This window comes from Micropterus salmoides, unplaced genomic scaffold, assembly GCF_014851395.1.
Source record: "Micropterus salmoides isolate LMB-PRFRI ecotype aquatic unplaced genomic scaffold, ASM1485139v1 Ms_hic_scaffold_20, whole genome shotgun sequence".
Taxonomy (NCBI): Eukaryota; Metazoa; Chordata; class Actinopteri; order Centrarchiformes; family Centrarchidae; genus Micropterus; species Micropterus salmoides.
Genome location: NW_024041151.1, coordinates 2223463 through 2238806, shown reverse-complemented (window position 1 = coordinate 2238806; position 15344 = coordinate 2223463). Strand labels below are relative to the sequence as shown.

At 43.5% G+C, this 15344-nt stretch overlaps 1 protein-coding gene across 1 annotated transcript in view; it reads left to right on the top strand.

The window, feature by feature from the left end:
• LOC119914958 overlaps positions 1-10033 on the top strand; it is a 12949-nt gene extending 2916 nt beyond the window's left edge. Inside the window, exons 2-7 of the mRNA XM_038734505.1 lie at positions 3564-3773; positions 5308-5465; positions 7342-7427; positions 7813-8142; positions 8980-9062; positions 9184-10033. Coding sequence (XP_038590433.1) covers positions 3564-3773; positions 5308-5465; positions 7342-7427; positions 7813-8142; positions 8980-9062; positions 9184-9303 — 987 coding nt within the window. The 3' untranslated portion in view covers positions 9304-10033. The remainder of the gene's footprint in view (positions 1-3563; positions 3774-5307; positions 5466-7341; positions 7428-7812; positions 8143-8979; positions 9063-9183) is intronic.
• Positions 10034-15344: the final 5311 nt, after the last annotated feature.

Here is a 15344-nt window from a genome sequence, read left to right as displayed (position 1 = left end):
CTCCCACCCCTATTGGCTACTGGGGTTCTTGCCTGCCTGTTGCTGGGGTAAGTGTGGCACAGTCGTGGCCCCACTCTCACTAACAACTACATTCTTTAACAGGCTTATGCGCGCCTACATGTACACACACACATACAGACGCACAAACACACAGTCTCACACATAGACACAACAAACTGAGGTTGTCCCTAAATTATTCCTGATGCTTTTCTTTCAGTTACTTATTTAAATTATTATTATTCCAGCTCTCGTGGCTGTGCTGTGTTGCTTATTTAGTGTGTGTGACTGTTTCTTGTTTTCATTTTTCTCTTAGTTGTCTTACTATGTCAGCTGTTCATTGCTGCTGTTCGGCTGGTTGTCTTTTACTATTATTATTATTTTTATTGTTTGTTTTTGTTTGTGTTTGTTTGTTTTTTTTTCTCCTCCCCAAGCCCCCCTCTCTGTTCTATTGCAGGTTTCGTTGCTTTCTGCAATTGCTCCACTGCTTTTCCCTGTTGTCCCACCTTCCATCCCCCTTCTCTTACAGGTGTTGTCCTTTCTCTGTGGTCTGTTTGTGCCCCCCCATCCCCGTGTCTGTCCCCCTGTCCGGCCTGGTGACAAATCAATACATAAATATATAATAAAACAGACAAAGTATATTAATACTCTCTTGTTAAAGTAAAATCTGTCTGGCACAATATGGCATCCAGGTCATCATACTCTCTACCAGGCTGCTGGGCATGACAGGTTTTTAAAAAAAAAAGGATTACTACCGTAATCCCCTTCCCCCACCACTCCTTCACCCGCCCTGCACGCCGCTATCCGTTCAAAACATAGTCGGACTTGCCACTAGCAACATTGCCCGAAACATTGCTCAAAAGTTGCCCCGTGTATCATCAGCTTTAGTTCTTAGTCGTGTACCTTAGTTCATGTCTTGTGTTTACTGCTGTGGCCTGCACTACGAAGCGAGGTAACTTCAGGGGTAACTTCCTGATTAACCCGTACTACAAAAGGTGGACAGGTGTTACCAGAGGTCTGTTGCCATGGCAATTTACTCTGCATCTCTAAACTGCCACGAGCAGGTTTTGTTGGTGGTTAACTCAGGTTACCCTGCACGTGGACTCCACACCAATTCTGTACTTTATGTTAATGATGAGAAGTAGGATATTAATACCACCACTTCATAAAATATGTTTAGATTTCATCCTGATTGTTCCACTGCCGCTGCAATGAAGTTCTGAACACAACAGCATCACGTTCATACAGCGAGCCCTGCAGCCTGGGATTTTAGGGAAGAGATCTTAATTAATTAACGGGACAGTTTCTGAGATGTAACTGAATTCTCCTGTTTTCACATATTTAGATTGAATATTTTACGCGTCCAAAAAATACGGAGCCAGGGGTTAATAAACCGAGAAAAAATCCTAGATAAACTGTGAATTTACAGGAACAAAAATCAGAAATTCCCTGAAATGTAAAAAAATCTAAAATCACTCTGGTGTTTTCTTCTGAATACGCCCGATCCACGGCAAAGTCTGTGAGGTGCATGGTAGTGATTGTGAGCTAAACTCAGGAGTATTTCCTCACTGCTAAATCCTATTGCAAAGTTTAATGTAACTTTCCACTGCATGCATACTATACGGCAGACGTGTGTGATGTTGCAGCCTTGCAAAGTGAAGTTTCTCTCATAATGTGTGACTATAATGTCAGAGAATATTCAAGTTTTTTACTTGTAGATTAATGGTGGAAATAAAGTTTTGTCTGGGATTATTCCCCCTCTCTGCTGGCTCCTTTTCTTCTATTACAAAGGGCCTTAACAGGCCAAAAAAGAAACTTAGGCTGGAAACAATAAGCTACTGATTACTGCATTATAGTCTATTCTATTTTATATTCTGAATTGTCACCTGTCACCTGCATTTTGTGCTTCCCTGGTGCAGAAAATGTCTCCAGAATGCAGGAAATTAAGTGTTTAATGACCCCCATCAACTATTTCATCAACACATTTTTATTCTTAAATGGTCGGCCTATTAAAATATTCTTGTCTTGTTGTCATGGCCCCAATCTTGTACAATGTTACGCCTCCTGGGCTAAGTGTTTTGTCACTCCCCTAATCTGAGCCCTTCAATGGAAGGACGGTGTGTTGGTGTCCCACTGACTTCAGCGGGCCGCCTGGTCCGAAAATGCCAGGGCCGATTTTTTGTCCCAGTCCAGCCCTGTTCTGATATCTTCACAGTATCCTGTTGTTGGAAAGATCATCACTTTGTTCTGATGACATCAGCCCGGTTCTTTTCTCTCACACAGGTTGGTTACTTTGATCTCCGACAGTGACAGCTTTACCTGCCTCAACAACGAGCTGCTCCGTGTTACTGCCACAATTATTCTTTGTAAAGATTAGTTAGATGCTTTAGGAATAATCAGATTGTTTCGTCTGCCTGTGCTGCTGCAAAGCAACAGGTTTGGTTTCCTGCATGTCCGTAAGGCAACAGGAAAACTAACATATGCAAATTATTTTATTCCTTCTGCCATCAGGCTTCTAAATACTGCTGACAGCGGCAACCAGACATGTGCCAGGCATCGTAAACCTCTATTTATTATTTACTTGGTATTATTATCTATTTATTTATTTATCTCTTTGAACTATGGTCCCTGCTTAGTCCATGTATTGTGACCTGGGTATTTGCTGCTTTGTTCTGGTGCCTAAATGCAATATGATGTTATTGGCAGTGTTTCTCAGTGCTTGATTGATTGTTGTCGTCTTGTCTTGTTTGATACGACTGGTAGGCTAAAACTGAATTGCCCTACAGGGATAAATAAAGTTGTTTGAATTGAATTAAACAATCGTGGCTGGGCAGCAAGCTGATATTTTAAAGTGATCTTATCAAAAGTTCATGGAGATTTAAAAAGGAAAATAGTTGTATTAAACAGCTAAATTACTAATTATTCAATTACTAATTAATTAACCAGGAAAGCAGATTGCTTTCCCTGGAAATAACCTGTTGCACAGAAGATGAAATATATTATTAAATATACTTTTACTGGAGTAGGGTTGTCATTTTTTTCTTTTACTTTTTTGGAAGTAATTGTACTTTTCCTTGAGTAAAGATTTTGAGTACTCTCCCCGCCGCTGGCCAGCAACACCAGTACAAGCTCTGCCATGGTGAACATGAGACAGAGCAGAGATGAGGCAATAACAGAGTCAGCAGCAGTTTATGGTAAGACTGATGATGATATGGCTTTTTTTATTTATTTATTGTACTCGAGGGCTCAGCAGAGATGGTTTCTTTACTTCAGGAGAGTTAGAGAGGAGTTTCTAGTTTTGAAGATGTATTTTAAAGGCTCATTTAGTTTATGTTCTCTACTTGGATAAAACTCAAGAATGCAGGAATAAGGTCTGTAAAGACCCAGAGGCCCCGACACATGCTCTGTCTGGAGAGCGGGCTGACCAGGGACAAACTCCTGGGCCACTTGTTCGCCCCTGACCGTCCTCGACCTTAGAAACTTGTGTGGAGACAGCTAGGAGACATACTATATATTCTATTCTTCTGATCAAGGCAGACCGCATGTGAGTGACCGCTATCCGTTAGCTCAACGATAGCTTACCTCGCCGCGGCAACCTAGTAGCGTCGAGGCCGGTCATCGGAGGTGGGAACGGGGAAGCTCGGAGCCGCTCGGAGACCCGTGAATGGGAAGAGTGGAGCCATCCAACTCCGCTCTTCCGTCAACAACAGATTAAGGGCTTCGTCCAGAGAGCGAGTGGACCGCCACACCTCCTCGTCCTGAATGGCAAGCTTTCTGTGAGAGCGAACCGAGAGTGAGCGCTCGGCTGCCGTTCTCCGGTCCGAGGAACGCCGCGCACCGGAGACTAAAATTCTCAGTGCCAAGCAGGCGCGCTGAAGAGGTAAACCCAGTAGCGACAGCCTTAGAGGGCAAAATAGAACTAGCATTAACTAATTAGGGACTGTTCAGCATGTAGATCATTTTTCTTACACGAGGATTTAAATAAATGAAAACCCACAGAAATGAAATTGCTTTCCAACTGGAATTAATATTTCACTAGTGGTAAGCTTTACAGTAAACTATTATCTGATGTTATAATGAAACAGTTTAGCCCTAGAACCAGCCAATACACAATCCCCCATGTGAATGGGGAGGACCAGCAGGGCAATAAAACAATAATGTAAATTATCAGGATATACAGTAATTCTCCTCAGTAGCAAAGTAACAGATGTTTAATAAATGTTTGATTTAATTCATTTGAATCACAAACAAATCAGCACTCATCTTTTCTATTAAGATATTTCTGTTGTTGAGGAAAAGGGACTGAAAAAAGATTTTACTTAATCATACTAGTTTTGAATGTTTGTATCAGATTTGTATTTGGTTTTCCACTGTTTGGCATCAAGTGTTTGTTCTGAGCGTAAAAATATATTAAAACCACAATTAATCATCTGGTTTCTTCAACTTTCACTCAAAAATCTGCCTTTAAACCTGAAAGAAATAATGATTTGACATTTATCCTGAGAATAATCGATGTTGAATGATGTGAAATGTTCTTGTGAACCCAGTGTCGTGTTTCCTCATGTTTTGTCACCCCAGGTCAAAAAGAAGTGCTCTTAAAGGCTCTAAAAATGTACTAGAAATTCACATAGTATGCTTATAGTACATTCATACTCCGAACATGCTTACTACAAGTATATTAAATATATTCTCCTGAGCTTTAACATACTTCTCAAAAGTATAGTTTGAAGAAATTGGTAATAAATATCTACTTAATTAAACTTTTAATAAATATGCTTAAATAAAAGCATATTTACGCATGCTCGCTTGAACTCATGAGCGAGCAGAATCCAAAACACAAACACTTTCATACAGAAATCCTGCAATAAACGCAGAAACACTGTTTCAGGCTCTGTTACTTCTCGGCTCATCAACAGGCAGATCATCATCATCAATGTTTTTGATGATGTTGTATTGGAAGAACTGGGCAATAACTGGGAGGGGTCCATTGTGGAAAACCACTTCACCGGAACCTAAACGGTTAGCATCATCAGAACAGTTATACATGATGTCATATTGTGTTTCAGCAACTTTAAACAAAATGAAAAATCTGACAGTGGTTGTTAATTAGAGGTAATATTGCTTTGGTATAGACAAAATATTTCCTTTTCCCTTCCACAGATACTGTGTGATAAAATCCCATAGTGTCAATGCAACGAGTCCTACTCAAAGATAAGCGACACCTCCCCTCCAAGGATAAGGATTGTGACCTGTTTCAGTTTGGTTCCACCATTTGTACTGCATGCTTGTGACTGAGTACCTTCACTACAGCTGAGTAAGCGCTTGGACTGCCATACCAACGAGTCTGGCTCTTTGGCCTTGCTGTCAAAGTTGCATGTTTGGTACCCTCTAGACCTGGGTTTGAATCTGGGCAGGGTGACTGCTCTCGCCTTTGGCCGCATATGGTGTCAGAAGTGGGACGGCTTGCCGTGAGTCCGAACCGTATGAGGGACCCCCATGGGTAACATTAATGATGGGATGTGTATAGTGTACTTTTCATTTTACAGATTTTTTGTCCTTACAGGATGTAACTGCTCTAAACACTACCTTTTACGTCTAATACACGTCTAATCTAACTTGAGCTTAGGCGTACTGCCCCTTTAATGAGTCAACACTGACATTAACCTTCTGTAATAATTACAGTCCACTGAAATGTAACTAAAAATGCTCATGTTACATGTTCTAATCACATATTTAGCAGAAAACAGACGTATCAATATTCAGGTAGCTGCTGTCAGTCATTTTGGCAAGGTATATTAATTATAAACATCTTATCAAACAGACATCTGGAATATCTACAGTGAACAGGAGCCGTCACAACACTTTCCCACCATAAACTTTAAACGTCCGGTATTCGAAGCGCCAACATGGCGTCATCGCGGGAAACGTTGACAGGACAAACTGACTTCCTGTCTTTACACATGTCAGAAATCATCGTCTACACTCTAAATGTTTAACAAACAATCACGTTAGTAAAGCCTGATGTTATAAACTCAGTAGTTCTGGGTTATTTACAGTTTACCGACCTGTATGAAAGCAGGTGAAATGTGCTCACACTACCTCAGGTGTGCCACGTAACAGAATACAGCTACTGTTTTTGGATCCCGATTACGTAAAGCCGTCACATGTAATCCGTTACTCCCCAACCCTGCTTACTGGCCACAACTTTGAGCAGCTGAGCTCAGCCGGGGGCTCGTCAGTATTTCCACACCCACGTGGCGTCCTCCACCCTGGCAGCTCCTTCAAAGGAGAGAGTCCAGCCCCTATCCCTGTTAGAGTTGTTGGAGCATTTTCTAAGCAGCTCTTTCTTCTGGGTTCCAGATCTTCTTAGAACATTAAGACAGAATGAAAAGTGTTGAACTTGTTTGTGTGGAGAGCAAAGATTGTGGAGTAGCTGAGCAGAAGGAACAGAGCAGAGAAATCTGCAGATGATGATGTTGTGCTGTTGTTTGGAAACATGTTGAAAGTGTTCAGACGTGGAGAACAAGTGTGACAGAGTATTAAATGGAAATGTGCTGGTGAACTTGCTGCAGTCTGTGCTGGTAGAAAGATGTGTTCTGTTGTTAATGATGAACTGATGTTGGAGTTGTGCTGAGTCCACCTTGAATCACTGAATTGTTGTTTCATGACATGTTTTTCTTTTGCGTCTGCTGTCTTTATCTCTATTTCATCTTCTGTCATCTCTCCAGACTCTGTCAGGCTGCTGGACGGGACTAGTCTGTGCTCAGGCAGACTGGAGGTGAAGTCTAACCAGAGGTGGTCCTCAGTGTGTGAAGCTGACTTTGACCAGCAGGATGCAGAGGTGGTCTGTAGGGAGCTCGGCTGTGGGGCTCCTTCAGTCCTCCAGGGGGCGCTCTATGGAGAAGTGGAGGCTCCGATGTGGACCAAAGAGTTCCAGTGTGGAGGCCATGAGTCTGCTCTCCTGGACTGTAGAAGCTCAGGCTCAGCTAGAAACACCTGCTCACCTGGAAAAGCTGTTGGACTCACCTGCTCAGGTAGAAGAGGAGCTGCAGCTTTGATTTGCTTCATTTCTGTTCTGATGAAACTCACTTTATTGTTTTACTGATGACTCTCTGGTTTCTGTTCAGAGTCTGATGATGTCAGGTTGGTGGGAGGAGCCAGTCGCTGTGCAGGAACACTGGAGCTGAAACATCAGGGAGACTGGAGACCAGTGAGGAACGATCACCCTGACCCTTACTGGACCCTGAAGACAGCAGCTGGTGCCTGTAGAGAGCTGGACTGTGGCTCTGCTGTTTCTGTAGGACAGAGAAAGGAGTCCTCAGACAGACCTGTGTGGTGGATCAGTACCGACTGTGTTCAGTCTGGATCTGCTCTGAGGGAGTGTGTAGAATCAGGTTCCTCTTCCTCCATTTTGGATCTCACCTGCTCAGGTAAACCCATCAGTGACATCATCTATGACATCATGTATGACAGTAATGTCTCCAGTGTGTCCTCTCCTCTGTCTCAGTGTCTCAGTGGTTTCCATTGGACTGAACTGTAAAGTTCTCCAGGACAGTGACGTCCTAAAGTGTAGAGAGGTGGGCTTGTTTCTGGAAGCTTCACCTGACAGGACACACCTGGAGGAACCTGTCTGTCTGTCTGTCTCTGTGTTTGGGGACGTCCCACCAGGTGGATCCAGTCCCTCCTTTTACAGTCTGTCATCGCTCTGCTCCATGTTTGTTCCCCGTGTCAGACCTGTGACATCACTTCCTTCTTCAGGGGCCATTTTGTTGAACGGAGGGTGAATGTGACCTTTCATCATCTGTGTGTTTACAGACCTGCTGCTTCAGCCCAACATCTCTGCGTCCTCCTCCGTGGACGGGGTCTCCGAGGCCCAGCAGCAGGGCTTTCAGGTGTCCAGGGGCTCCACCTTCACCATCAGCTGCTCCATCCAGCCACAGTACCCAGGAGGCTCCTTCCAGCTCGCCTTCACCTCCTCCATCACATCACACAACTACATCCTGCCAGCTGTCAATCACTCTGCCCACTTCCTGTTTCCTGCCGCAGAGCCCGCCCACCAAGGAAGCTACAGCTGTGTTTATCACGTCCATGTTTTTTCTCATGACTTCTCCTCTGAGAGCCGTCGGCTGTCTCTCACTGTCTCAGGTAAGCTGAAGCAGAGCAGCTGAAACGTCACCTTCACAGATCTTCTTATTGATTTCACTCTTTATCATGACAGCTACATAAACAGAGTCGAACTTCATTACAAAGGCTGCAGAGATCTACTGATTAGTTTCTGATGACAGACTTGATGTCGCTGCTTATTCAGCTTCCAGACCATGTTCTCCTACTTCTGTCCAACAACAACGATAAACACATGAACCCTCAAATAATCACGATTAACGTTACGTTAACTAGAATAAATTCAGGATTAGAACTGAACATTTTAAATATATTATTATATATTTTAATGACTCGGAGACGCAGGACGCGTACCTGTCAACATCACTGCAGCTTCCAGCACACCTGTAGCTGGTAGCCATGACAACGCTCTTCCACCTTCTCATTGGCTGTAAGGGCAGCAGCTGGATTTGTGTTGCGTTTAAGCACAATAAATTATATTTGTTTAGTGTAAAACAACTATAAACTGTTTCGGCAGTTGAACTTCTTTGCCCCTCTGCTTGTTTCTTGCCCCCAGATTCCAGATCATAGTATTTAAAAGGTGCTAATACAGGTGTCATTGCTGTGGATCAAGTAGGCCTACATAATCAGCCCTTCTCGAGGACCCCCTTTCAGCTGGAGGCTTTAGGCAGTTGAACTTCTTCTCTGGTTGCGACGGCTCTGCTTGTTTCTCCAGATTCTGCGTTCAGATATGTGTTGATAGAGATTCCTGACGGACTGAAGTGGTTTTGGGAGATTTCAGGTCTCTACAGTTTGTGTTTAATGGGAGCTGATGGACTCATGATGGTGTGTGATGTGATGTCTGTCCATGTGTTTGATCAGATCCAACAGGTCTTCTCATCAAAGTGGTCGTCCTGCCGCTGACTCTGCTGTTGGTGATCGCTGCCCTTTGTTTCTACCGTAAGGTACTGACACACGTCTGTTGTTTAGAGGCCTGAGATGAAGCGCTCGCTCTGTGTTTACTGACCTGAAGAAGAGGAGGAGTGATGCACTAACTCACATGTGTGTGCTGTCATGTCTCTCCAGGCCAGCAGGGGGCAGAAGCCGGGCAGGCAGGAGGACATCGAGCTGGATTATTATAACCCGGGTGTTTCTGCAGCTGAAGGAGGGCCGACTGAAGAGGAAGGAGCTCAGGGAGCAGAGTAGGACCTCCAAGGAGCTCATCTCAGCTGCCTCACAACCCACCATCAGCTCAGTCCAGGATTTTACTCTTTTCTAGTGATGGATAAGCCTCTGGTTCTGGTTCTTGGGGGGCCTTCACAGACACAGTTTGACTGCCTGACACATTTACAAGCCATATAGTAACATGATTTGCCTTTGCTTTCAGAGTGATAATGGTTAACTGCTGAGCTCATATTACAAAAGTAGAACATTTGAAGAAAGATGTTTAATTTGAGATACTGTCTTTATTTCTTTAATAAGTCCTGTATCTCTGCATCTCTTGTGCCGGACCTCATCTTTGCCTCTAGAAACCTTTGTCTGGGTACGGACAGACATGTCTCAAGTCTCAAAATAACGCTAGTTTCCAGTACAGAGGAAGCTAAGGTCCACTCTTTTGCTGTAAATTAAACCAAAAGCTAAAGCGTCCCTGACGACGCATTTGTGTATCTAGCGCACATGAGGGGAGGTGTGAAAAAAGGTGCGATGCAGAGGGGAAGGTCAAGAGTTTTACTTTTTACGCTTCTATCATTTTTAGTCAACGTTAAGACTTGTCTTCTGTAAGGACGTCTCATGTATGCATTCCCTGATGACATCAAGATAATCATTTTAATCAGGAAAGAAGGCACTATTTGCCTAAACGTCAGCAGCCACTGTGAAAATGAAAGCAACATCATTTTGAGATTAAAGAACAGAAGGAAGGTTTTTCTTTAAAAAAGATGGTGACAACCCATGATTGATGTCTTTTCTGCTTCTTGTGTGTGATTTTCATTTGTGTGATGCATTTAAGATGTAGAAGAGAAGAAATGCTCATTTAGTCTTGTTTTTAAACTGAGACCTGCTGTATCTGCTCTGGATGCTTTGGAAATGAGAAGATTACACAATCACAGTTTGTTGAATCTACATGATGCGTTTTATATTTTTCTTGTTCATTTGTGACGAGAGCAAAGGGGTGTTGCAACTACTGGCAGGAAGTGTACGGTACCTATAAAGAAGAGGAAGGATGTGAGGTCAGAATGTAAGAACCAATCAGTGTGATGGCTAACTTATAGCAGCCAATGAACGTTTGGAAAAGGGCTGAGGTCCTTCCTGCCCATTATTATTTCAGTTGCTGACCCCAGAGCTCAAGAAGAATTAGGGGAAAATAAAGAAGAAAGGGCGAAAGAGGAGGAAAAGGGGGAACTTTTGGGGGCTTCTGTTTTTGCATTTGTTGAAAATAAATCAGTTTCTCTTTGGGTGCACGGCTGAAGAAACTAGAAAGAGTTTTGTCTCTTTTTGTCTTCATTTTCTTCCTCCTCTTCCGGACTGGTAAGTTAGTATTCTTCTACTTTAACATCCACACTGCCGACATTAACACAGCTCATTACAGATCAGCAGCAAACTGCTCCTTTAAGGAACTCCTTCCAGGTGATGTGTTCAGGGCCCTACTCTCTGCAACCTAAAGTGAGAGAGGAGTGAAGTGGCTGACCAGGAAACTTCTGAATCTGGAGTCAGACATTCAGTACAGACGCTCAGGCCAGTACCTAGTACTGAAACTAGCTCGTTATCAGAGGTCGCCCTTTTTCCTGAGTGCTATCTGAAGTCATAATGCGCTAAGGGCGCCCGGAGTTGGTGACCCGAGAGAGCGGGGTTTCCTTGCAGAAGGGCCGCTTGTCGCTACAAAGCCCATTGGTTCCTACTGAAGACGCCACTCTTTAAAAAGTCCTCACAAATATATAGTTTCATTTTAAAACTAAGTATCGGGGTCCAAACACCCGGCACAATTCAGAAGCAAAGCCGCGCCGACCCAGGCCGATCTGGAAGTCCTTCTGGAACAATGTCGGCCGAGTCCTGTTCTATATTAAATTCAAATAAAAGTGAAGCGTCGGCACAGATCCTCTGAATTTGGTTTCACAACACTCGATGTGCAAATCACATCTGGTGACACGTGAACAAGTGAATCCTGAGATCAGAGAAGAAACGTGTCCCAGAGCCTCCTGCTGCTGGATCTGTAGATCTGGAGGCATCGAGGGCCGCTGACGCTAATTTGGTGCAGTTTGGAGAAAAATACAGAAACACAGAGATCAGAGTCGTGTAGCGAGCAGACAAAGTCCAACGTTAAAAATCAGAGGCTGTTCTGACTCCAGCTTCATCTGGTTAGACAGACATGAACTTTCTGACTTTCCTTTAGCGCCCCCTTGTGGTCGACATGGCTCATTTTCTGTAGAGAGAAAGATTTCCTCCTCCAGGACCTTGAAAACATTTGTTCCTTCGATGGTTTGGCAGCAGGAGCACATTTAGCTCAGATCCGACTAAAAACCAGCACGATTATACAAATGGGAGCAAAAACACCTTTTTGGAATTCATTTGGTGTATTTCAGAATAATTTAGCTTTAAAGGAATTTCCTTCATTTTTATTTTATCTTCTTTCATAATCACATTGAATCATTTAGTAATTAAGGAAGTCGCTTATTTCAGAATGAACTGAGCGACTCCAGGTTTCACACATGATGCCTGGGACGACAGAATGAGGAAACAATAACCAGCACAGTACGGGCTTTGCTCCATCTCCTCCATTCTGCCTTTCACTTCCTGCCCTGGATCCCTTTTTCGCCCTTCAAAATGGCGTCCACAGAAAGTGCTTCCTTTTGGCGCGGACAGGCTCAGACTGTTATACCAGGTGTCTGACAGCATCATGGAAAGGATGCGAGTGACTCCCGGTGACATCCTTTGTTTCTGGCCAAGGACACTTCTGGCTCTGAAATCTCTTGAGAGGCGAATCTCACCGGAAAGGTGACGAGTTTGCATCCCTGAGGATTCTTCTTCCTGCAGAGCCACAGAAGAAATGCTGTGTGAACAGAAAGCCTTTCCCCTTAGTGCTGCTGCAGGACCCCTGTGATGCCAGGGGCCTCAACTATGTGATGGTAAGATAAGTGATCTCTCTCTGCTGGAGCTGTGGCTGCCCTTTCCCTCTCCTCTCCTCTGGCCACTGCCTCTCAGGAAGCCACTGGCTATATAATACAAAGCAGAGACACAGGCAGGTCACCTTGGACTTGTCTTTCAGCTCGTTCCACTTCTCTTTGGCCTGTTTGGTATTTATGGCCAGGCCAGAAGTGGGAACAAAGTCCCACATCAACAAGGAGTGACACACTGACTTCAATCAGATATTAATCATCATGGATGGAGACTGCCCAAATCTGGCTCCAAGCCAACCCCAGATATACAGCCAATGATACAAGCACTCACAATCAATCCTCATTACTCATTGGCCGCCCGCCAGTCAATCAGGGCCCGGGGTTCCTCAGCTGGCCCTTGATTAAATAATGTAACAGCCTTTCTAACAAGTAGAACAGGTTTGTACAACAGGGAACAAAGACGAGCAATCGATTCGGCCAAAAGTACAAAATCAGCGCTCGGTACAAAGTTCCAGTTCAATGAAAATATAAAGTTATGAACCTCAGCGCCACCTACTGGCCAGATGACACCAACTCGTCACGCTCAGTCAGACATCATGTCTACACGTCCACCAAATGTGGCTGCGGCAGCACAAAGCGTTCAGGAGATCTGACGGCTTTGGTAACAGAAGCCCCGCCCACAGCATCTGAGCAGACTTTAAAGGCCAGTTGCAGCAAACCTGTACGCAAAATCCTAAAAAGGACCTTTGTCTGGCTCAGTCCAGAGATGTTCTGACCCACATCTGCTGACGACTGCTCACAGTTTGTAGGACAAAACTCAAAATGGTGGAAACTCGATGCAGACGCCTGTGGGCGTGGCTTATATGGATGGATTCACCTCAACTTTGTCTCTGAGACGCGCCGACGCCGACCACATCCACCTGGAGACAGCGGAAAATAAATGAATGAATAAAAAATTTAATGACTTTATTACTTTAAATGATTTCTTTTCAACATTAACTTCATTTCTTCTGTTTCTGAAATGTCTGATTTAGAATTAAATAATTTTGTCCATTAAGATTCAGATTTTAACAGATTATAAATCTACTTTACATGAAGATAATAGAAAGTAAATGAAAGCAAACATTAAGAACAACATATCACAGACAGTTTCTGGATCATCTGTCAGTTTGCTAGTGTTTCTTATTCTGTCTCTACTTTTAATGTGAATTAAAAGATCTAATTTCTGTCTGAATGTAAAAAGTGACTGACCTGCTGCAGAACAGTGACTCCTGCTGAGCAGCCGGGGAACGTGAACAACAACTTCCTGAAGACGAAGAAACAACGAGCAGCTGCAGAAAAGAAAGTTTGCATTGTGTTAAAGCTAATTATGAAATAGGGCTGCAGCTAATGATTACTTTGGTAGTCGACTCATCTGTTGGTTCTTTTTGTCCCGCTGAAGGTCATGTATCATAGTTTATCACAGACAGGGTCCTGGCTATGCTAATTAAACCATTTAACTAACTAAATCTCTTAATTACTGATATACTCCAACACACAGACTAACTAGCTCCCGTTAAGCGGAGGAGCTTTACTCTTCAGAACGAATGCTAGGATCAACGCGAGGGGAAAAACAGAAGAAGACGAGACAGGGTAGCTCCACCTATAATTCACTGACTGACTATTGTACTTAACGCGTTAGCTAACACAGCTGGAGCAGCGTTTTCTTAGCCAGCAGCGTCCATGAGACTTTGTTTCCCGACAGGTAAACTAACAAACGTTAGGATACTAACATTATAGCCAGTTGGCTAAAGCAGGAAACGTCTCTGAAACTTACCCATCAGGAGTAACGTTAGACGTCACAGCTCCGGGGTGCGTTTACGATGCTCGTGCATCACCGTAGTGCTGCCGTGAAATGTCCGCTCTGCTTTACAGCGTTTGAGCTGAACTTGTTTTGGCTGAAATGCTGCCGTACTGCTGAGAGTTTCTGTCTCCTCTCTCTCCGCCGCTCCGTCATTCATACTTCTTCTTCATGAGCAGCTTTGTGAACGAGATCTGATGCCAGTCGGACTTTATTCTCCGCTGTGTGTTTCACTGGTGATTTAGTCAGAGGGCGCTTAGTGTTTAGAGTATAATCACTAAATTAACCCGTTTAATCCCAAACGCGTCTTTTTATGTTATTACTGAAGCTCTAAAAGGTGTGTTGTTGGCTTTGGGCAGGAAATTCAACTTTTAAATAAAAAAATAGATTGTCTTGATTAAAATTGATCATTATCACGTGACTAGTGTGAAAGGTCACATGACCAGATTAATTTACTTCCTGCTTGCACACCTGGAAGAAGATGTCTTCCTCAGACTACTACAAAAAGTAAAACACCTTCATTAACAGATAGAATTGACATATTTTGTACATATATTCTTTTAAGTGTTTACTACTGATGTGTTTTGAGAATCATACTCCTGCATATATATCTGGCTCATAAGAGGTGTAAATTTGTTAACGGTCACAGTTGTGACCAGTAGTATAACACAGTGCTTCAACTGAAAACACAGGTTTTGGCTGTGATCCTAGTTATCATCTGTTTATTTTCACACTTTTTGAAACTATCACATGTGTTGGACCTCCTGGACATACGAGACCCCCCAAGCGCTGTGAGCAGCATCACGATCATTCCTACATTTGAAAGAGTAGGATTTGAATGTGACTGTGATAGTGATGGCTGAGATAGGCAGACTATTGAACGGCAATCTACAGGTAAAATATCTGGAGGAGGAGGCAGATGTTCATGAGAACCAATTGGTTTGAGAAGTCAATAGAGGGGTGGTGACGGAGCCGTGGCTAAGACGCACGTCTTTGGTTAGAGATATTTTATTTAGATTGGTAGATGTTTTATTACAGAAAGTGTATGAAAGCCATGACCCAAACAGTAATTGTGTTACTTATGGATGAAAACTATTCCCCTTTTTGCTGAGGACCCCCTGGAACCACCATAAGGACCCCTGGGGGTCCCCGGACCCCACTTTGAGAACCGCTGTTCTAAGGCACAGTTTATGTCTGCTCTGACATGCTGAATGTTTCCACCGCTCACTATTATGACCGAGTGTAAAACCTAATATTTCACTAACTTCACCAACATAAAATCAAAAAGGCCATAC